Here is a 23,465-nt window from a genome sequence, read left to right on the forward strand (position 1 = left end):
CTGTTTATTTCCATTTGCAGCTTCTATATTCTCCCGGGGTATCTGTGGACAAGAGGATAACAGACATCTGTAATGGTTCCATCCATAGCATCACCAAAATACTAATATTAGTTCTCCTTTTTGGGATCTTACTCTATCTTTGTATCCCAAGGGGCACAACTTTTATGGAAGTATGCCCAAGAATAAAAGTGAACTGCTTTTTGGCAAGTAATTACCTATGTTACTAACCTAAAGTTAACTATTACTCTGTGCTCTCAGTGTATTCTGTGCTTCCCTCTATAGTTGTGTATTGCCTCATTGCATTTCTTACTAATAATTTGCTTTACAAATGGAAGTGAGATTTGAATGCAGTGGATGTAATTAATGGAAACCTCTGGGCGCTTTACTCAGTTTCAGATTTTAGCCAGGCTTTCTGACAAGCTGAGTGCCTCCCATGTAGCACTTTTGTTTGCATTTGTAAAATACTTCCTTCCTCATTTAAATCAGAGAGGTCCCACAAATATCATCTGTGTTACCTGAATTAAACCTCTATAGTTTATCTTTTTGTTGAACTCAATGGTTCTCCTCCATGGTTCTCTTCACTATGCAGTTCACTTATTTGCCAGTTCTGAAACCTAAGACTTGGAAGTCTTCACAAATATAGATGTGTGAGTGCCACACCATAAATGTAGGTGTTTGAATGCAATGGTGACATTATTGTCTAGAAAATACAATCCTATCTTTTTCTTGGTTTCACTTGCATTCTTGTTAGATTAAAGTGAAAAACTCATTGATCAAAAATATTTTCCTTTATCTGCATTACCTAGATGTTATCAGTTTACTGCTTAAGCTGAGTGAGCTTATTTTGAAAATATTGTTTATTTAAAGTTTTAATTTTCTACTTGTGGAACTTAACTCATATGTTCATCAGGGAACTATATTTAACTGCCTTGCTCAACCTGTTTTAATAGATAGGTTTATATAAAGGAGCATCTAATAACAGTCAGCTTCTTTAGATTTGCTTTAGCAATAAAAACAATTCCAAGAACTTTAAAACTACAGTTTCTTTCCTTAAAGGTAATTTTAAAGCTTTATTTTTATGTATTTGAAAGGTGAAGTTAAAGAGAATAAACAGAATGAGAGATCTCTCATCTGCTGGTTCACTCTCCAAGTGGCTATAATGGCCTGGGAAATCCATTTAGTCTCTCACAAGGGTGGCAGAGGCCCAAGTACCTGGGCCATCTTCTGTTGCTTTCTGAAGTGTGCTGCTTTCCCAGTGCATTAGCAGGGAGCTGGATCCACAGGGAAGTAACTGGGCTTAAACTGGTAATCTGGGGATGCTGGTGTTACAGGCTGCGGCTAAACCTGTGCTATAATGCTGGCCCTTGTTGGTTACTTTCAACAACAGGAGAGTTAAAAATATAAAAACCTCACAAATATGTACAGCTATGCATGTCTCCTTCCTCAATATATTATTCTTTCAGCTGATTTCTGAGGTAGAACTTACACTACCCGTTCTTCAAAAGTTAAATATATTTCAAACTATTTTTGTTAACATATGTCAAGTTCAGAATATAAATTCACTGTCTAGTCATATACCTTTATGTTACAGAAACAGAAGATAATACTCAGGCTGTACAATATATTGTGTGTGAAAGAAACTGACTTTCAGCTCATAGTGTTGCAACTGTTCAACTTCCCTAATGTAGTGTGAAAGCAGCTATAATGAATGGATGTGGCTGTTTTCCAATAAAACATACATATGGGGACTTGATTTAGATCACAGGTTATAGTTTGACCTCGACCTTAAGCATAGGTTTAGTGTTGTTCTGAAAAGGTGACTATGTACAGAAACCAAAAAATAAAGAAATTCTTTCCTTCCCTTGTTATTTTCCTGAGTCTTCAGGATCTATATTATTGACATATTTCCAAATCATTATATAGAGCTACTTTACATTTTGTTGGATTTAAAATACAGATTATAATGGGTTTATGCATTTCTCTATTTTGGGTTTTTATTTCTTTGATTTTGCTGCTGCCTATAATGATGTAATCTACATAATTATGTATCTTTTCAAAAGCACTTTCATTCCTAATTCATTAGGGTAGTTTACTAGGTGTTGTGTTGTTGAGTTGTGAGTTACCTGTACTTTGGTTTCAGTAAATACTGTGAAAATATCCTTGAAAGTGCTTTCTCAGCTACCATAGAGCAATGATATAACAGCACTGCTGATTTTCATACAATTTGTCTATGGTGGGTATTAATAATATTTTAACTTTTTAGCCAATCTAATAGGTGAAATGGTAATGTTAAAACTTAAGACTAATTTAAAGAGTAAGTGGCCATGAAAAAAAAGATTGAATCATTGCAGATGATTTACAACACAAAGAAATTCTCTACTTTGTCCTTCAGTCCTAAGAAGCATCCTGGGTCACTGGACTCTTTTTTTTTCAAAAAATATTTTATTTATTTATTTGAGAGGTAGAGTTATACACAGTGAGAAAGAGAGAGAGAGAAAGGTCTTCCTTCCGTTGGTTCACTGCCCAAATGGCTGCAATGGCCGGAGCTGTGCTGATCCAAATCCAGGAGCCAGGAGCTTCCTCCAGGTCTCCCATGTGGGTGCAGGGGCCCAAGCACTTGGGCCATCTTCTACTGCTTTCCCAGAGAGCTGATTGGAAGAGGAGCAGCCGGGACTAGAACCGGTGCCCATATGGGATGCCAGCCGCAGTCTGAGGATTAACCTACTGTGCCATGGTGTTGGCCCCACTGGACTCTTTTAACCTAAACTTTTGTACATTTAGTCCTTTTTAGAGGTTCATAAATTCCCTAAGTATAATTTATAATACTGGATTTTTATTGAAATTTTGTTTTTTAAATAATTTTGAGTTCAAGATATCATGTAGAAAACCCATATTCTTATGTACTGTTCACCCAGATTAACTTTTTTTCCTGCATTGTTATATTTTCTCTTCCCCTTTCTGCTTCACAATCCTGATATGTATCCCTGTTAAAAGTATAGTGATATATAGTCCATAGTTACATTTTTACCAGTTCTCATCATGTTCTTTACCCTTTCTCCCCTTATCCCAGATTTAGAATAGGATCCCATATTGCATTCAGATGCTAAGTCTCTGGTTTAATTTAATATGAAACAGTTCCTCAGCCTTTCTTTGTCTTAGTTAGACATTGATATTATTAAAAAATAATAGATTACTTTTTTTAGAAGGTGCCTTATTAGTTACAGGTATTGTGTCCTTTTAACCCGAAATTCCCAAGCATTCACTTTGTAATAGCATGAAAATATTTTAGGTTAACCTTTGTAATAATTTCAAAATCATTGACTATGTATAAACTTATGTAAATGCATAATATTATATAATCCATATTCACTTATTACGATTACCAGTTGTTCTAGTCATGTTATTTATAGCAGTTTCACCCATATGTAGGTTCCAGGAAAGGATCCTAAATTACATTCACCTGCCATTTTTCTCGAATGTTGTTTACTCTGTATTATGTCTTCCATATATATTTGCCTTTGAAATTGAAATTCCTCAAAAAGTAATTTCTAAATATCAATAAAATACCTCAGACTTTGAGTTTTTTGTTTCCTCATGAAAAAGATTAAGTTACACATTTTGGGCAGCAACACTTCAAGATTGATGTGTGTCCTTAGTGAATCATGACAGGTGACAAATAATATCACATTGTTGGATTCTCTCTTACTTTGCCATTGGGTTCAGTCAATACCCACTAGGCTTCTCTACTTTTAGATTATCATTCATTGGGAGTTAATATATATTTTGTCAGGAAATCATTTGAAATTATATAAATATCTTGTTATAAAATATTTACATCACGGTTTTACTGCTAACAGGTGAATCTTACCTATATTAGTGATGCTTTCTAATAATATGTTTTTGGTTCTATATATTAGTTGTATTTGTAAGGAGGAGGTTATGTATCCAAGCTTGTCCAAAATGTTCTATAGAGTGTTTTTAACTCAAAATACTGGGTATAGAATGAGATGGTGTTTCACACAAGAAAGCAGGCATGGGGTATCTAAAGAGTAGTTATTTTATGTCTAAACTGTGAAATCAAATGTGTGTGACAAATGGCACTGTAGTGGTAGGTGATGCAAATATATTGGCATAGTAGAGGGCAAATGGCAAGTTTTGTTTTAGAATATGTTATTTATTTGAAAGCACTGTGACAGACAAGGAGAGACAGAGAGACAGAGATCGAACTTCCATCTGCTGGTTCACTCCCCAAATGACTGTAATGGCCTGGGCTGGTACAAATTAAAACTAGGATCCCAGAACTCCATCCAGATCTTCCACATGAGTACCAGGGGCCCAAATACTTGGGGCATATACTGTTGGTTTTCCAGGCCCGTTAGCAGGGAGGTGGATTGGGAGAAGAGCAGTTGTCATTTGAATAGGAACTCTGATATGGAATGCCAGCTTTGGAAGCAGTGGCTCAATCCAGTGTGCCACAACACTTGCCCCAAAGGGCAAGTTTTTGATAGTAAGTTACAGCAAGAAAATTGAACAGAGCCTTGATCATCGACAGGTTGATCAAATAATTTTCCTTAGTGAAGTTTAAAGCAGGGTGGTAGTTTCTGGTTAAGAGTTACTTTTGATCTTTAACATATGGTAAATCAGGAGTATTTTCACTGATTTTGTTCTTTATGTTCTTTAACCCTTGGAATGTTCAAGATTTCTTTTGATGAAAGGACTGCGTTTGTGTACTAGCCAATGCTAAACATTTTATTAACTTTTTGTCACGTTTCATCTTAACACTGTCCCTCTCACACTTCATGATAATGTCTGTATAGATCATATAGACTGTTACAGTAGCTATGTGGGTTAAAATCTATATATCTCCAAGCTTGGTCTTCTGTTTCTTATAACTAGGGCAGAATTTCACCAATAGTTACCTCAAATTTTATGCTAAAGGTTTTGAGAATAAAGGCATTTTTACTTTAAAGATGATGGAAAGTTCTTAATGTCCTGAATATAAATCATACAGGACCACTTGATAATCGAAGTGTCCTATTACTTTTTTTTTTTTTTTTTTGACAGGCAGAGTGGACAGTGAGAGAGAGAGACAGAGAGAAAGGTCTTCCTTTGCGGTTGGTTCACCCTCCAATGGCCGGCGCGCTGCGGCCAGCGCACCTCGCTGATCCGATGGCAGGAGCCAGGTGCTTCTTCTGGTCTCCCATGGGGTGCAGGGCCCAAGTACTTGGGCCATCCTCCACTGCCTTCCCGGACCACAGCAGAGAGCTGGCCTGGAAGAGGGGCAACCGGGACAGAATCCGGCACCCTGACCGGGACTAGAACCCGGTGTGCCGGCGCCCTAAGGCAGAGGATTAGCCCATTGAGCCACGGCACCAGCATCTATCACTTTTGACATTGTGAACTAGTGCAGTAGAATTAGAGATGAATGAAGATGACCTAAAGCTTTGGCTGAAAGTGATGATCTAAATGCCCCCTATTCTCTATCTGTACTTTTTTGTAGCTTTTAATGGAAGTCATGTGGTATAGACTTGGATACAATAAGGGTGTAATAAGGAGAAATGAAAATAAGGCCAACATTAGATTGTAAGCAAGTGAAGTATCCACTAAAGAATGTACAAATAAACACAAACATCCAGTGAAGAAATATGTCATCTAAAGAATAATAACCAATTAAAGCAGCCAAGAACTTACTGGTATCTGTACTATGAATACTTTTAAGTTTAATATGATAAGACTATCTTGGAAGATTTATTATCTACCTTATTAAAACGCCTCCTCTTTTCCCTGAGACAGCGTGTATCAGAAGACTTATGATGATGTTTTGCCAAATTCATAAATTTAGCTTTAATGTAGTAAGTCCTTGTTTTCTGTGATATGCAGAAGTTTTAAAAATTTAGAGAAGTTATTACAGGTAAGCATATTACTATGTAATCATTCTCTGTAATGGTAATGGAAACTGTAGTACCAAAAACTTTTTGATATAGGTAGAAATATAGAGTTGCTCCACACGGGAATTCAGCCTCTGTCTAACTTCAGTATACCCTTATTCTGGAGATGATTGCAAGGGGACATGATGTCTGGGTCTACTTCAGGAAGAAAGGAGCTTTCAAATTTTAGAATCTCTTTCTGCCAGTGGGAACAAAGTGATAGGTCAAAGAAAGCTTGAAGAGAAGATCTTTAGATCTGTTGAGCTTCCTTGTTCTCTGATAAATTACTTGCAAAACTATCAGGTTTATGGCTCTTCTGACAGTTGATTTGAGGAGGACAGGACAGTAATTAATTCTGAGGCAAAACTCTGCAGTTTGTTGAAAATATCACTGTATTTACTTGATGGTTTGAAATATTCTCTTTTACATTATTCTACTTAGTTTTTCATGTGAGATTATATAAGAATCATGTCATTTTTGTTTTTATTTCTCCCACAATAGAAATTCTCAATACATAATTTACATTGAATAATTATAGATTCTTGTGAAAATATTTACTTATTTATTTACTTGAAAGGCAGAATGATAGGCAAGAAAGAGAGGTTTTCCCGTTGCCTGGTTCAGTCTCCAAATGGTTGCAACAACCAAGGGTTGGTCAGTTCAAAGCCAGGAGCTAATAATGTCATCCTGGTCTCCCATGGAGTTGGCAGGGACTGAGAAACTTTTGCTGATGCTTTCCCTGGTACCTTAACAGGAAGTTGGATGAGACATGGAGTAGTGGAGACTTTGTCATTCCAGTATGGGATGCCAGTGTCACAGTGGCAGCTTAACCCACTGCACCACAAATGCAGCCCCAATAATTATAGATTCTAGAGGTGTCTTTCCTCCCTTAATTTCTCATTCAACTTTTTTTCTAAGAATGTTCTCACTTAAAGGGTTCTGTACAAAAATTGTCTCCCTTAATGCTATGGTTTATTCATTGTTAATAAAAGAGCTGCTTTGGATTTGTAAGATCTTTATTTTATTTATTTGAAAGGCAGGGGGACAGAAATGGAGAGAGAGAAGTATCTTCCACCAGCTGGTTCACTCCCAAAAAGGGCTTCATTGGCTGAACCTGGAACAGCCCAAAGACTAGAGCCCTGAGTTCCATCCAAATCTCCCATGTGGATGGCAGAGACCCAACCCAGGCACATTAGTAGGGAGCTGGATTGGAAGCAGAGCAGCTGGGACTTGAACTGGCTCTCTGATGTGGGATGTCAGTGTAGCAACTATGGCTCAAGTTGCTGTCCCACAACACCAGCCCCAATATTTCTAAATTTTTATTTCTAAAAGTTTTTCCTCTTCTGAGGAAAGCTTTATTTATTGGCTTGTATCAAGTCATGGATACAGCTGGAAGGTATAGTTCTCCAAAAGCAGCCACCCCCTCTGCAGTTTATATATATGTATGCATTCCACAAATTAGGTAGCACAGAGATCGCTGTGTAATGTCTAAATATATACTCTGATAAGATGTCAAAAGTAGAACAATTGCAAGTTTGTGATTATTTCAATGGTCATATGAAATGTTTCATTAGATTGGTTTGTCTGGAAGTATTGGGAAGTACTGAGATTTGGGGTGTATTTTGAAGTATTTCCAGCCTTACTTGTTATAGCATTGAAAGATAATCCCAAGTGATATTCCTAAAATCTAAACAGTTGACTGAAGGGTGACATCATTTACTGTTCATATTCCTCAGAGTGCCTGATTGAAGAAGAGATTCATGTTGCCAGTTTTAGATCTGTATTAAACTGATTGGCTTACCATTTTGATCTTTAAGGTAGAAGTAGGAACCTAGAGATCTTGGAGGTAGAGGTAACTAATATTGGATTAATCAATATATGACTTCTTATGGCCTTGAGAAAGGAGATCTATTGACAGACTGCATATGAGAATAGAAATGTATCCCTCTGAGCTTATGCCCTGAATTGCTTAGGGTTTAGGTATTAAGAAAGTAAGTAAGATCCTTTAAAGGAGAATATGAAAAGTGGCTAGAGTTACTAGGTGAAAACTAAGTAATATTGGTTTACCTAAAGAAAAATGAATAATGAGAGTAAAATTGACTGATAGTCAGCATTGCCATATAATAGATTCACTTGAATTTTTAAATGAAGAGAGTATCATTGATTTTTAGGGAAAACACGATGTTGACAGGCATAGAAGGTTCTTAATATTGGCAAGGCCAAATCAAAAGATAACCCATAGGTTGACAGTTCGTCCTATAATGATATTACTAATGTTAGCCGAACACGTGCTGATGCTGAAAATTTAGTATAGGAATATAGTAAGATGAGCATGCATCCCAATTGGTTTACTTCGTGTCTTCAGCATTCTATGTTAAATGTAGACAAGATAGAACTGTATATCTTTATTACATTATCAGTCATCCAACAGCAATCTATGTGGAATTCATCATTTCCATTCCCACTTGCTTTGGTATTTCTTTTGTTGGCCATGGAAGAGTGGTTCACTGAGGCAAGATTTCTGAATTATTCAGAGGTCTTAGCTTTCATGATATTTTTCAGCAAATAATTCTGAGTAAAGGAAATGTGTAAGGAACTAAGTGAAGGAAAAAGTAACAACCTAATAATGAGTAAGTGAAGAAAGTATGGTACTAAAAATAAGTGGGGTGAAGCAAGATAGGATGTGCAGAAGGGAGAATTTTGTAGGAAAGAGTTCCAGGTCAAGGCTATGGTATGTTGTCTGTTTTAGATACTAGTTCTAGCAGAAAGTCAATGAGCATAGCATCACTAAAGTCAAAGAAATGATACAATTGGAAGATATTTTCCTTTTGAGTCTGTAGAAACTGTTGAACATATCTTCAAAAATTTATTGCAAATTTTCATTTCCTATATGATGGCTTAGAGTTGAGTTTGTAGAAATTATTTGCCCAACCTGTCTAGATTATCATTATTTAAATAATATGTCACGCCTTGTGTCTCTAGCATTCAATTACCAAATTTCATTTAATTTTTCTTTTTGTATATCTGTTTAACAGACTAGAAACAATGAGCTCCTCTTGACAGGGATATTTTCCTATTCATATTTAACTTTTCATTATCTTACAGATCCCTATCACATAGCATATTTTTAATAAGAATTTTGGCTAACTACTTGTTTATAAATGAGTGAAATTATGATGAATGCGTGTCATTTACTTAAAGGATAAGAAAAACAAGGGTTTCTAGAGACCCAGTATGAAGTAGATGTTTGATAATTCTTCCAGGGAATATTTTGGCAACAGATTCTATATAGCGTGAAGTTAGATTTTGCAAATACAGATGAGGTACTGAACATCTTCTAGATTAGAATTTTTATAATAAACTAGGGGATAGGTTATAAATCCCCTGTTTCATTTTGTGTTTATGTGGCATGTGCCATCAGTGTTCTCTTTTTCAATCTATTTTTTCAAAAACAATCAAAAGATGAAGTCATTTGTATAGTAGACTTCTTAATCAGGAAAAATATCATTTATAGTAGTGCTCTTTTGATGTGCTTGTCATTCCCTAGGAAGGATCCATTTTTCCTTATTGTGTGCTCCTCTACTCAGAATTTCTCTTTTAAAAGAAGAGTTATTTTTGGAGAGAGGCTATGGGTGTTTCACTGATGAGAAATTACATTATAGAATATAGTCACTGAATAATGCCATAATAGGATAGCCCATGTTGCAGAATTCAGTGAGACTCATACTGTATTGTTGGTGTCTTTGAACTTAATAACTGTAAAAATTTACTCTTTATGTATCTGTATATCATAATATGCTAAGTATAATGGATATTTATCCCCAATTTTTACTGGTTATCTTTATTTCTTTGATCCAATTAGCCTTTTTTAATATTAGAATTCAAGAAGTGCTGAAGATGTGTCTACTTATTTATGATATATGGGAAGAATATGTTTATTTCACAAAAGATAACAAGAGAGGCAATAAGGAAAAAAAATTTTCTTTGAATCATCCACAGTATATTCAGCCTCCATGGTGATTATGAAGAGGTGAAATTGTGTAGAAAAATGCTCTGTTGGCAGGGAGCTAACCAGCTTGTTAGATAGTGTTGATTCATAGGGTGCATGAGGATATTAGGTAAACAGGACATGTACCTCCTTGTTTATTTCTGATGTCTCCTCAGCTGTTCTGAATAAGTTTAAACTTTCTTCTCGTTTTATTAGCTTTGGAAAAAGTAGTTATGTTTATTTAATTTAGAATAGTATCATTCAACAAGATAAAGATTTTTTAATATTATATGGGATTTCCACCTACACATATCTTAAATTTTGGTGGACAAGTGCTGGTTTGGAGAAAATATCAGAATGTAGTTTAGCTAACACAGTAAATTTGATGAGGTCATTGTTGAATGGCAGTTAGACCTGAGGTATTATAGGATTTATCAGTATGCCTTAATGTAAATAGATGCATGAAAAGTCATACTTACTTTGTCCATTTTGAGATCTTAAAAATTTTGTTTATATTATTATCAGTTATGAATCATGTAATGTTTTGTGTTCTGTCTCATTTTTCCAAAATAAATATAATGAGCTCCTACTTGACAGGGATTTCTTTTCTTTCTATTGTCTTATGCTGTAATGTCAAAAAGTAAGAATTTCATTAAAGTTTGTTGAATAAACAAATTTGTGAATAAATGAGTGAGAAATGAATAATGTGAGAGTATAGCAATAAAGGAGAGAGTGATAATTTGTTATACACTACATTATTTGAGAATTGGTTGAGTTGGACAATGCTGAGAAAAAAAGAACATAAAATTTAGTGAGATTTTTCTTTGTGAGATATAGAGAGACAACTCTGAGAGTAAAGTGCTTTATTTAAAGATAAGTGATATGTAAGAGGCTTAGAAATATCTGAAATATCTGAATTTGGGCAATTAGAATAGATTCTGCTCTTGGAGGGGACCTTCTTCCTATGTCTGTTCTGTGTACTAGTATTTGGTTCTCACTTTGCCATGGCTTCCTATCTGCTAACTCTTGTGAACCTTTACAGGAAAAGGGAGAAAGTCACTCCTTCAGGACACTTAGGGTCTCTGTGTGCTTTTTGGTAAAGCAAGGGACATGAGCTCCTATGAACTAAAAAATATTCTGTTACCAGTGGAAATAAAAAAGCTTAATTAATATATCATTTGTTATTGTTGGAAACTCCTTAAGAAGTCTGAATGCTGAGTTGAATCTTTCTTCTCAGTTAAATAGTTTACCTTTAATCTTAAAATAGTATTTATGAATTGCTAATATTTATCGAAATATTAACCATTTTCATTGTTCTTCATTCTCTGGAAGATCCATGTTTCTTACTATTATCATTATCCATCTATCTGAGATAATTTTCTTTAGTACTTCTTATACCACAGGTCTACTGGTGATTTTTTTTCTTTTTGTGCAATGGTAGCTTTTATTTTTTAGTTACCATTATTAAAAGGCATTGCTACTGAATCCCAGAATTATTGTTGACATTTTTACTAACAAAGAGTCGCTGTTATTGGCTTCCAGTCATTTTGATTGGAAATCACTAAATACTTGAATCATTGTTGCTCTATGTAATTATGCCATTTTTCTATTACTCATAATTTTCTTTTTATTTAGTTATTTGAGTATGATTTGACTAAGTAAAGATTCTTTTTGTCTTATTTCATGGTTTGAAGAGTTTATTGGATCTTTAATTGTATGTATTTGACCAACTATGGGGAAATTTCTGCTATTTAAATATATATATATATATTTTTTTGACAGGCAGAGTGGATAGTGAGAGAAAGAGACAGAGCGAAAGGTCTTCCTTTTGCCGTTGGTTCACCCTCCAATGGCCGCCACGGCTGGTGTACTGCGGCCAGCGCACTGCGCTGATCCGAAGGCAGGAACCAGGTGCTTCTCCTGGTCTCCCATGGGGTGCAGGGCCCAAGTACTTGGGCCATCCTCCACTGCCTTCCCGGGCCACAGCAGAGAGCTGGCCTGGAAGAGGGGCAACTGGGACAGAATCCGGCGCCCCAAACGGGACTAGAACCCGGTGTGCTGGCGCTGCTAGGTGGAGGATTAGCCTATTAAGCCACGGCACCGACTATTTAAATATATTTTATAATACCTTTCCTTCCCTAATACTACAGTCCCCTTCTGTTTATTCTGTTGTTTCCAATCTGTCCTGAAGCCTATCGTAGATTTGTACAAATGTTTAATATTCTATTTTTCAATTCCATCATTTTCATGGTTCTTGAGATGTCTTGTTTAATTACCATAATCATATGTTATGTGTCTTTACTGTAAGTATAATGACTTTTAAAGTTTGAACATCTTGACACTATGAGAAACAGTGACTTGATCAGCCCTTGTCATGACTGTCAAGGAACAGCTTACTATTCTGTTCTTTTCAATATTTTCTTTTTCTACTTAATACCATTGATTGAACTCTTTAATTAACACACAATTACTCTTTGATGTTTAAATTTGACTTAAAATTGGTCCCCATTAAAAATAAGAGTGGGAATAAAAGAGAGAGGAGACATACAGTTTGGACAAGCTCACTTGGACTTACCCCAATGGTAGAGCTAGAAACGTGCCATGGAACTCCAAATTCCATTAAGTTGGCAGGTGCTAATGCCATCTTACTAGTTAAAGTGATCAGTTTAAGTTCATAATCATAAAGATAGGATTAAGTGTCAGGGATCACATAAATAAGACCAATGTCTGCTAATAATAATTGATAGAATAAAAGGGAGAGAACAACCCAACATGAGAAGCAGGATACACAGCAGACTTATAGAATGGCAAATGCCCTAAACTGCACTTTGATCTCAGAATCAGCCCTTAAGGCATGTGGATCTGGCTAAAAAAAACCATGAGTATTTCAGGCATGGAAAGCCAAGACACTGGCAAAAAATGACCTAAATGAAATCTCAGTGAGTGAGATCCCAGCGGAAAGAACAGGCCATCAAAGAAGGAGGTACCTTTCTCAGAAGGGAGAACTTCCACTTTGATTATGGTCTTATCTAAATAAGGTCAGAGTTTGTGAACTCGAGAGGCTTCCATAGCTTTGGCAGCTCATGACAAGAGCCTTGGGTGATTACTGACATCATAAATAGGAGTGTCAATTGTTAAGTCAATAATGGGAGTCACTGTGCACTTACTCCCCATGTAGGATCTCTGTCCTTAATGTGTTAAACTAGTATTCAGACAGTACTTTATGTGTCCATGTGGGTTGAAATCTTTACTTGGTATATACTAAGTTGATATTCTGTATATGAAGATAATTAAAAGTGAATCATATTGAATGGGATGGGAGAGGGAGTGGGAGATGGGATGGATTGCGGGTGGGAGGCTGGTTATGGGGGGAAAAAACGATATAATCCAAAAGTTGTAGTTTCGAAATTTATGTTTATTAAATAAAGGTTTTCTTAAAAAAATAAAGGGACTCGAAGGGAGAATTCACATAATATTCCATATCTCTGACCACAGTAATAGTGAAATTAAATGTATTTTCATCATCAATTCTCTCCAGTAATTTACTTTGCTTTTTTAAATATGTCATCCATTTAGTCTCAGTTCAGTGAAAATACTATGATAGCAAACTACCCATTTAAAATATGTAATGATTGCTTGATTTATGATTTTTCTGATGTAAAAAGGGAGATGGGAGAATAAGGAGCTACCTCATGGTGGATGTCCTGGATATCTGACATGAGGTAATGCTTATGTGACTAACATGAAGGCTGATGGTAAAATGTAACCATATTTCCTCCTTGACTAGTGGGGTTTGACTGGTAAAGCAGGGTATGATAGACAATTTAACCAAGAGTACCTATGAAGAGTTATTAAACAGCTTTAGGTGTTGCTTTTTCTATCGTACATTTTTTTTTTTTCAAAATAATGCATTTGTTTGAAAGGGAGAATTATAGAGAAGGACACACACACACACAGGGAGAGGGAAGGCAGGGGGGAGAGGGAGAATGAGAATGAGAATCTCTCATCCACTGGTTCATTTCTTAAATGAGGGCAAACATCCAGGTCTGCTCCAGGCTTAAGCAAGTCAGAAATTCCATCCAGGTCTCCCACATGGGTGGCAAGGGCTCAGGAACTGAGGCCATCTTCTGTCTTCCCAGGTGCATTATTAGAAAGCTGGATCACAAGTGGCAGATTAATCACTGTGCCATAACATGGACCCCTGTTTCACAGTTTTGATAAAATGAACCCCTTTTGACAGGAATTAGTTTTGCCAATGATTCTTGCCTTACCCCAAAAAAATTCTAAAGCAAGCAGTCATTATATATTTTAAATGGGTACTTTGTTTTCATGATATTTTCGGTGAATTGATAACTTAGAGACTAAATGGATAGCTTATTTAAAAAAGCAAGATAAATTATTGGAGAGAATTGATAATGAATATTCATTTAATTTCACTGTTACCACGGCCAAGGCATAGATATGGAATATTATGTAGACATTTGATGTTTTTTTTTTAACACAGAATCAAGCTCTTGAAAGACTGTCTTTTATTGAAAAAAGGTGCATTTTAGTTATTCACACCTCAGAATTTTGGGAAGTTGAAATCAATCCTTCAGTTATATCTGGTTGATTTGAATAGTATATTTTTTTTGATTTTTATCATAACTACCTGGTTCCAAAACCCAGGGCAATTATGCAGGAAAGGGGAGCTTTTCACTTCTTTTGTACACAGCATTAAAGTGTAGTTACTATCCTTCTATGGTCTCAGAAGAAATTCAGTAATAATATATAAGGTAATATAAGGTAAATCAGCTACTATATAAAAAGAAGTGTTGAATTTTCAAAAACATCTTGTTTTTAATTACTGTATGTTATGTTACTGGTTATTCTCATACTCTGTTTTAGTTCTGCTTTTATTTGTTGACATCTTATATGTATCAGTTATCTATCTTACCTATCATCATCATCATAATTATGTCTTCCATGTGGACTACTGCACATCTGTCAAAAACATAGCAGTGGAAAACCAAATGATTTACCTCCCTTGTGAATGGCCAGTGGTGACGGTGGTCTGTGAAGTAATGATACATAGAAGGATAAAGCTTCCAGAAGAGATCATGAGAATGAGGGTCACTAACTCAGGGAAACTGCCCAGTAGGAACTCTGGTTTTGTTACTATGCTTCAATGTGAAAAATCCAAATATTTCCTATATTTTCTTGGCATGAGGAAATTTACAGTAAATGTTATGACTTTTTTTCTGTCCTTGTACACAGTCATATATAAAGCTCACTTTTAATTATATGGAATTACCACCCCAGCCTGTGCTAAACTAGACCAACATTTTTGTGTGTATAAGGAGCCAAATAAAAATTTTTAGTTATAAAATTTTTATTTCTGTTTCATACAATCTTCTCTGCTTTTGTGGTGTGAAAGGAGCTGCAAACAGTGGTAGGTGATTGAATTTATATAGACAGCCTGTGGATTAGTTTATAATACCTAAACTATAGCATGGTTAAAATAAGGATCTCAAAAATAATCAGATTAACTTAGTCACATAGAAAAAATAGCTGAGAATTGTTTTACCATTTTGTTTTCATGAAAATTTAGCTGCTCTCCAAATCCCATTCATAAGAGAGTGATATAAATGACTACCACATGCCATCATTATAAACAGTAAAACCAGCACTATATAAAGAAACATAAACTCCTTTCCAGTTATCAGAATATAGTGGGAAATACGTTTTTATGGAAATTAGTGTATTTTGATCAAAAATTTTGTTTCAGAAAATTTGCCTTTAAGTTAAATTAAATCTCTTTCTTTCGTAGTTCATTTATAATTTCTCCAAGTAATTAGTGTCTTAAGTCTAGCCTGTGACCTTTTCATACAGAGCACAATTAATATCAAAATGTTGTCTGTCTTCAGCTTTGATATCAATCTTCTTGATCAATGAATTCTTAGCTTATTTGAACTTGTCTGAGCTGTTGTAATTATGTCAACATATAAAGAATGATGACTACATGTCAAAGCTAGAATTAAATTTGGGTTACTTCTTATTTTATAAATATATATATGTGTGTGTGTGTGTGTATGTATATATATATATCTTAGTTATAAAAACTTTAGTATCCACCTTTTATAACAGGCTTATTCAAAAAAGAAAAAGCTGAGCATCCCAATAGGAAGTAGGAAGTAGGAAAGCACATAAATGAATAGTTCATAGAAAAGCATTGGAAGTGGCCAACAGCATATAAAAATATGCTCAGACTTATTAGCCTTAACAATGATATTATAAAAATTGTGTATACATTAAGTATATGAAGCAGATCTCTAAGTATTTACCATTTTTCACCTATCAGATTAATAGGTACATGTATGAACAAAGCGTGGATACTTTAAAATTCTTCCAGGAAGATAGTGGAAAATTCTTTGTAAATGGAAATTTGCTCAGTTTGACCAAAATTTTATTTTCAAAAATGTGCCTATAAGATATTATAGAAAGTGTTCAAAGGTGTATATAAACTCAAGGGTACTTATTGCAACATTAATTATATTTGTAAAATAGTAAATTACATGTTTCTCAAATCATAGTACCAGGGAAATTAGTGATGATGCCTTCATCTAGTTGACTTATTTTTTTTTGTTAATAAGGGATATTCAAATTAATTTATATGAAAATATAGGTCCCAAAAGTTCATTTATTCACTAGTTATTGAGTACCAACTATGCTCTAGGAATTAATATTGTATTTTATCCATGTGAAATGACATGTATATGTGCTTGTTCTGATACAATCAATAAACAAATTTTACAGGAAGAATACTCATAAAAATGTTCATAGTCCTGGTCATTATTTAACTTGTTCATGTGTGTGGTTTCAACTACTTATATTTCTATTATATATAGTATTTATTGTTTTCTAAAAGTGGTCTTCTTCAAAAGCTTCATAGAAAATGCATATTATTTTAAAAGTATGTACCAAAATAAAGTCAGTATACTAACTTTTCTGTGCAGGACTTGGTTTGAGGCACTTAAGAGTTATAAGATATGTTTGAAAAACTCATGTCAGAATAACACATTCTGCTAAAAATTGAAGCAAGAGCAAATACCTTTATGACAAAAGAGTGGAAGAGTGGTGAAATCATGGGCATTTTATAAAAAAATTTATGGGGACAACACCCTCCCATCAAATCAGCAGGTTATAAGTAGAATATTTGTAGGGACGTATGAGGTGATTTGCAGGTAATCTGAAGACCCTCAGTGACAGATCATCCACATTAATTTCTATTTCTTCAACTTTCCTTTGGAAGAAGACCCCAATTAGCAACAGCAGAAATAATAGCCAACATTCAGACATATATCAATTGGTTTAGCTTACATAATTCTGACTGAAAAAGTAGAGCAAATCTGCTGGATGAGTGTCAAAAGTGCATTGGCCAAAACAGTTACAAATTAGTAGAGCTTTCAATGGAAATTTTAAATGAGTGGGAATTCATACTTTGAGTATGTTATCAAGAAATGAAACATGATTTTATCAGTATGATCATGGAGACAAGGCTCAAAGGAATCACTATCAGGAGGTGGAAGTTATCCAAAGCAAAAGTGGATCAATCAAGCAAAGCATGGCACCAATTTATTTTTCTCCCTTGGTAGGGATCTGGCTATTCAAAACATTTTTCTTGGTGACCTTTTAGAGGATCAAAGCATGATAGCATCCTAATAGCGAAAGATTCTGAGAAAATGAGCTAAAGCTTTAGGAGAACAACATCCTGGAAATCTTACCCTGAGAGTCCCTACATGACATCATTCCTGCTTATGAAACAAGGACAATTTTGCAAGAGTTTCCCTGGGAATTCTTTAGAGGTCTAGCTTATATTCCTGATTTTGCTCCTTCTGAATTCCATTTATTTCCTATTTTTAAAAAATCTTGGAAGGACATCCAGTTTCCTTCTGTCAGTGTAAAAAGGACTGAGTTAAGTCCCAGGACTCTCATTGGCCCTTATAATTGTTTGTGAAAGTGCCTTAAACTTCATGGAACTTATGTTGAGGAATAAAGTTCATATCTTTATGTTTTATTCCGATTTTCCAAGAATTTCTTGAAGTCCCTTCATGTGTGCTATATATAAGTATGAAATAACTTTGCATAATGCTCACAAGTATATGGAGTATTGTATTTATTCCTTTTTCAAGATAAGTGAACTGATAGCTTTGCCATAATTCATACTGTTACAACAAAAGAAAACTATCCCATTGTGTTAGTCTTTGAATGATAATTAAGATCTCTTATAATTTGCTAAATTCATTGTGTGAAACTGTTTTATGGAAGAATGCATATTTCAAACATCATGTTATTCTTTTAAATCAGTTGGTTGAGAACCATTAGGTGTAGCATTTTGTTATAGAAAATATGTGTTGAGGTATTATAGCAACAGAACAAAAACATGAGATGGAAATTGATTTGTTTGACTGGTGTATGAATCAAGGAGTGACCTCTAGAGATATTAGATATCATTGCTTAAGAGGTGGAGCTTTGCATTCCTGGCAAGCTTTAGGATGTTGAGGGTGCATACGTCGAAGTTTAAAGTGATATGGCCAATAAAAAAGTGACTAAGAAGTTGGCTGTGGAATAGACCTCCTGATAGGAAATATTAAAAGCATACACTGTAAGTTCCAGGGAAAGGGGTCAATTGGAGTCTTTGAATGAAGAAAAAATCACCACTTTATGTAGACTTCAATTTCATAACCTCCTGTTGGGATGTTTTTTCAATTATAATTTATGTCTGTAGGTTCTGATTTCTAAATAATCTGTCCCATTTGATATGTATTCTACAAGCAATCTACTTTCCCAGTTATCTTAATTTCTTAGAATAATTTTCTAAAGATAACACTTTGTGAATTGCAGATTCAAACATATAACAGTTCCTAGCTACTAACAATGTGTTCAAAATGATTGAGAAATTGTGACATTTTGCTTTACTATGCTGTAGCACTGGTTGAAGTATATTTAGAAATAACTAGTTCGTGATGTAAGAAATGAGCCATGCTATTCTAATTTTGCTTTTTTGTTTTCCAGCATTTTGGGGGAAGGGAAATTGTTCAATATTCTTTCAGGTGAGACCTGGAACATCTTTGATATTGAAGGAGGAAAATGAGTACAGGATGAGAAAGCAGTCAGAAATAGGTGAAGCTGTATCTTTCAAAGAGGGCTGCTGGACACCCAACAGTGAACCACCTCTGGGTTTGACTGACGCTGTTTGTGGATATTTTCACATTGTAGTTCTCTTGAAGGATGCAAAAGCCGATACATGCTGGTAAGATATTTAAATATTGTTTAACACATATTTGAATGAATGAGTGGTATAGCAAGTAAAGCTTTCCTTTGTAATAGAAAACCATAATAAACAAAGTGAATGACAGCATTTGAAAAGTCAGTATTTTGCAATAATCACAATTATTTCAGCCAGGAAACATCAAATGATGTTAAAACTTGCAGTAAAATATTAAGGAAGAACAGGATACATAAGTAGTCTGCAGTTGTCCTCCTTAAGATATTTATCCATTGCAAAGGCAAGTTAATAATCTTGTTGTGAATAACTTGATAGAAAGCATCTGAATATTGAGCTGAAAGTTAATGCTACTACTAATAGGAATATCTGGCAGTGATGAGTGAATGCACTCAGAAGAACACAACCTTATTACTGTAGTTGTCACAAAGAAAAGTGCATAAACCTGAATCTACATGTGAGGGAACATCAGATCCAAATTAAGTTACATTCTGCTTTCAGTCTTCAAATATACCAATATCACTGATGAAATGTTACACTTTATTTTACACTAAATAGATATAAGAAATCAATACAAGGTCGACTTTAACAAAACATTCTATTTGAAGAAATTATATGAACTAGAATATATATAATAACGTAAGTATTAATTGCCTAATTTTGGTAATGACATTGAAGCTAGGTGCCAATATTTTTCATTTTATAAACATCAGCTAGACCAATTTTTTTAAAGATTTATTTTATTTATTTGAAAATCAGAATTACAGAGAGAGGAAGAGATAGAGATGTCTTCCATCCGCTGGTTCACTCCCCAGATGGCTGCAACAGCCAGAGCTGCGCCGATCCGAAGCCAGGAGCCAGGAGCTTCTTCCAGGTCTCCCATGCGGGTTCAGAGGCCCAAGGACTTGGGCCATCCTCCACTGGCATCTCAGGCCACAGTAGAGAGCTGGATCGAAGAAAAGCAGTTGGGACTAGAATCAGTGCCCATGTTTGATGCCGGCGCTTCAGGCCAGGGTGTTAACCCGCTTTGCCACAGCGCCGGCCCCTAGAGCGATTTTTTAAATTTATTATTCCTTAAAGATTTGTTTGTTTATTTTGAAAGAGTTAGAGAGAGAGAAAGACAAATATTCCTTCCACTGATTCACTTCCCAAATGGCTGCAACCACTGAGTCTGGGCCAGGCTGTAACCTGGAGCCAGGTGCTTCTTCCAGTCTCCCATGTGAGTGGCAGGGACCTAAGTACTTGGGGCATCTTCTGTTGCTTTCCCAGGCAATTTTCAGGGAGCTGGATTGGAAATGAGCAACCAGGACAAGAATTGGTGCTCATATGTGTTGTGGAAATCACAGGTGTTGGCTTAACCCACTACGCTACCACAACAACCCCTAAAAATATTTTTTTTTCTTAAGAAGTAAAAATATTCATGGAATATATATAAATAAAATAGTATGTGAATAGAATTGAAAAGAACAAGTAAAGGCAAACATGAAACAGATGTAGTAAAATATAGGCATCTCAGATGGTATTATCCAGGCATTTTCCTACCCTTGCATTTGATCAGTAGGTCAAAATTAGATCAAAATAATACAAAATAGTACGTAAAAAGAAGAGACTTAAGCATATTGCTTCAAGCATATATGCATACTTAGGAAATACACTGTGAAATTAATGCATGAGTGTTATACCGGTAGCTCTTGTGGTTATTTGCATTTGAAGCATTTACGTTTGAAGGGTTTTTTTTTTTTTTTAAAGATTTATTTACTTATTTGAAAAAGTTACATAAAGGCAGGAAGAGACAAGAGAGATCTTCCATTGCTGGTTCACTATTCAGTTTGTTGTAATGGCTGGGGCTGGGCTAGGCTGAAGCCAGGAGCCAGGAGTTTCTTCCAGGTATCCCTCTTGAGTGCCAGGAGTCCATGTGCTTAGGTCTTATTCTTCTTTTGCCAGGCCATTAGCAGGGAGCTGGCTCAGAACTGGAGAATCCAGGACTCATATGGGGTACTGGAAGGTTAGGCTACAACTTTACCCACTATGCCACAATGCCATCTCCTTGAAGAATTTTTTTTTTTACCCTGAATTGTTTCACTTGCATAATGTTTAGAAGGTTTAGCTATGTATCAGAATTCCATTCTTTTTAATAGATGAATGATAGTCTATGGGTAGATATACCATATTTTGTTTATACATTCACTGGTTAATGTGCATTTAGATTTTTTTTTCTTCTTGGCTGTTATGAATAATTCTCTTAGGAATATTTGGTGTGGAGGATTTTGTGTGCATATAATATTTTGTTTCTCTTAAGGGTGAGAATAGGATAATGTTTTAATATTTAATGATTTAATAATGATTAAATATTTAATATTAATATTTGAAGGGCTATGTCAGATTATGTTTCCTGCATTTGAAGTTAGCCAATAGTCTATGTACTATAAATATTGCATTGAATATTTTTGGAAGCTTTTCTTCTTGTGGAAGTGATTAAAATTGAGACTGGCAGTTACTTCAGCACATTTTCTAACATCTGGTTGATCCAGTGGGTGTGAGTAAAAACCAAATATTTGCTTGCTTTGGCCTACAGCATTATTACTTAAGATACAGGAAAGCTATCCATACTAAGTACTTGCAAACTTATGTATTGTACTGAAAAGTAGCAGGACAAATCACTCAGGTCGAATTTTGCCACAGGAATAAACTGACATTTCCCATAAAGTTTGCATTAAACTGCAATGCAAAATTGTTTTTTTGGCTTCATAGCTGATGCAGCCTCCCTCGGTCATTGTGATCATTAGATTCATTTCACTCTAGATCCTTTCTCACTAGCACAAAGGTGCCCTTTGCATGAATTTGCCCAAATCATACTCTGTAGAAATGAAGAGACAATATTTTTGAACCATTCCAAGCAAGTGAGTATGTGTTTATTCTTGCTCATTTCAGTACCAGCCACAGTTCTGGAAGATTTGAGTGCTAGCAATTTTGCATGTGTTAAGCATTTCCCCTCTGAATATCTGATTGCTTGATTAAAGTGATATTCCTAAGAATGCATGACTGTTACCACGTAAGCTCCATACATGAGACAGTATGGAATTGACACATGAAAAGCCCAATGGCCTGGCCCAGCCTTTTTCAGTTTCATATTTTTACCTTGTATATGACTTTTTATTTCACATATAGCAAAATTCACTGCATGTAATATACTTTAGGTTTGATATGTTTATCATAATATGGAGGAGTTGATGTCAGCCTCAAAATCTCTATGTTATTCCTTTATAGGCTGTCCCTCCCACATCTCTTCTGAGCATTTTCTCTGTAGTTCTATTTTTAACCAAATGATTAAATGGAATAAACAAATACTTAAGTTTTGAGTCCTGGCTCCTTTCACTTAGCAAAAAGCTTCTGAGATAAATAAAAATCATTTTTGTTTTTATCTATGTCAGTTAATCCTTTTAAAGCTGTTGAATAGGATTTTATTATATGGATATATATGGTTTCTTTATACAACCATCTTTTTAAATATATTTGGATTGTTTCCAATTTCAGGCAATTGAAAATAAAGTTGAGCATTGTATAAGGCTTTTGTGTAAATACACATTTTCATTATTCTAAGATAAATGCCCATTAATATGATCACTGGGTTACATGTTTAATTTTATAAGACAGTTTAAGTACCCAGTTGCTTTGCATGTTAGCATGAATAATGTCTTTTTTTATTTAAGTAATTGTAGTATCCTGATTCTTACTTTACATTTTGCTAAAGACTTAGAATATTGAACATCTTGTGTGTTAATTTTTGCCTCCCACATAGCCTCACTGATAGTGTCTGTTCAAGCCTTATGCCCACTTTCTAATAGAATTGTTTTTCTTTTTTTGTTTTTGTTGCTGTTTTCAAGACTTATATATTTATGTATTTGAAAACCAGAGAAACACAGAGAGAAAGGGGGAGAGAGAGAGAGAGACAGACAGACAGACAGACAGACACAGGAGCACAACAGGGATCTTCCATTCGCTGGTCCACTCTTCAAATGACTGCAACTGCCAGGGATTGGCTAGGCAAAAGTAAGGAGCCAGGAGCTCCATCTGAGTCTCCAACATGTGTGGCAGAAACCCGAGTACTTGGGCCATCTCCCTCTACCTTCCTAGGTACATTCCCAAGAAGCTGGAAAGGAAGCCAAGCAGCCAGGACTCAGACTAGCACTCTGGTATGGAATGCTGGTGTTGCAAGTGTAGCTTGAATCTGCTGTGAAACAATGTTGGCCCCCCCTGCAGCCCTAATTTGATTTTAAAGGAAGGA

The 23,465-nt window shown here is 35.2% G+C and overlaps 1 protein-coding gene across 7 annotated transcripts in view; it reads left to right on the plus strand.

Annotated features, from left to right (window-relative positions):
* The window catches only part of LOC149122943 (uncharacterized), a 77,117-nt gene that overhangs the window by 35,115 nt on the left and 18,537 nt on the right, over positions 1–23,465 (plus strand). For all 7 annotated transcript variants that reach the window (XR_016217213.1, XR_016217215.1, XR_016217218.1 and 4 more), the window contains one exon: positions 21–19,207. Coding sequence is in view for 1 of the 7 variants with exons in the window: in XM_089309212.1 (XP_089165338.1) it covers positions 19,186–19,207 (22 nt within the window). In the remaining 6 variants the exon portion in view is untranslated. The remainder of the gene's footprint in view (positions 1–20; positions 19,208–23,465) is intronic.

This window comes from Oryctolagus cuniculus, chromosome 12 (genome assembly GCF_051225735.1).
Source record: "Oryctolagus cuniculus isolate XC-2025 breed Fujian yellow rabbit chromosome 12, ASM5122573v1, whole genome shotgun sequence".
Classification (NCBI taxonomy): Eukaryota; Metazoa; Chordata; class Mammalia; order Lagomorpha; family Leporidae; genus Oryctolagus; species Oryctolagus cuniculus.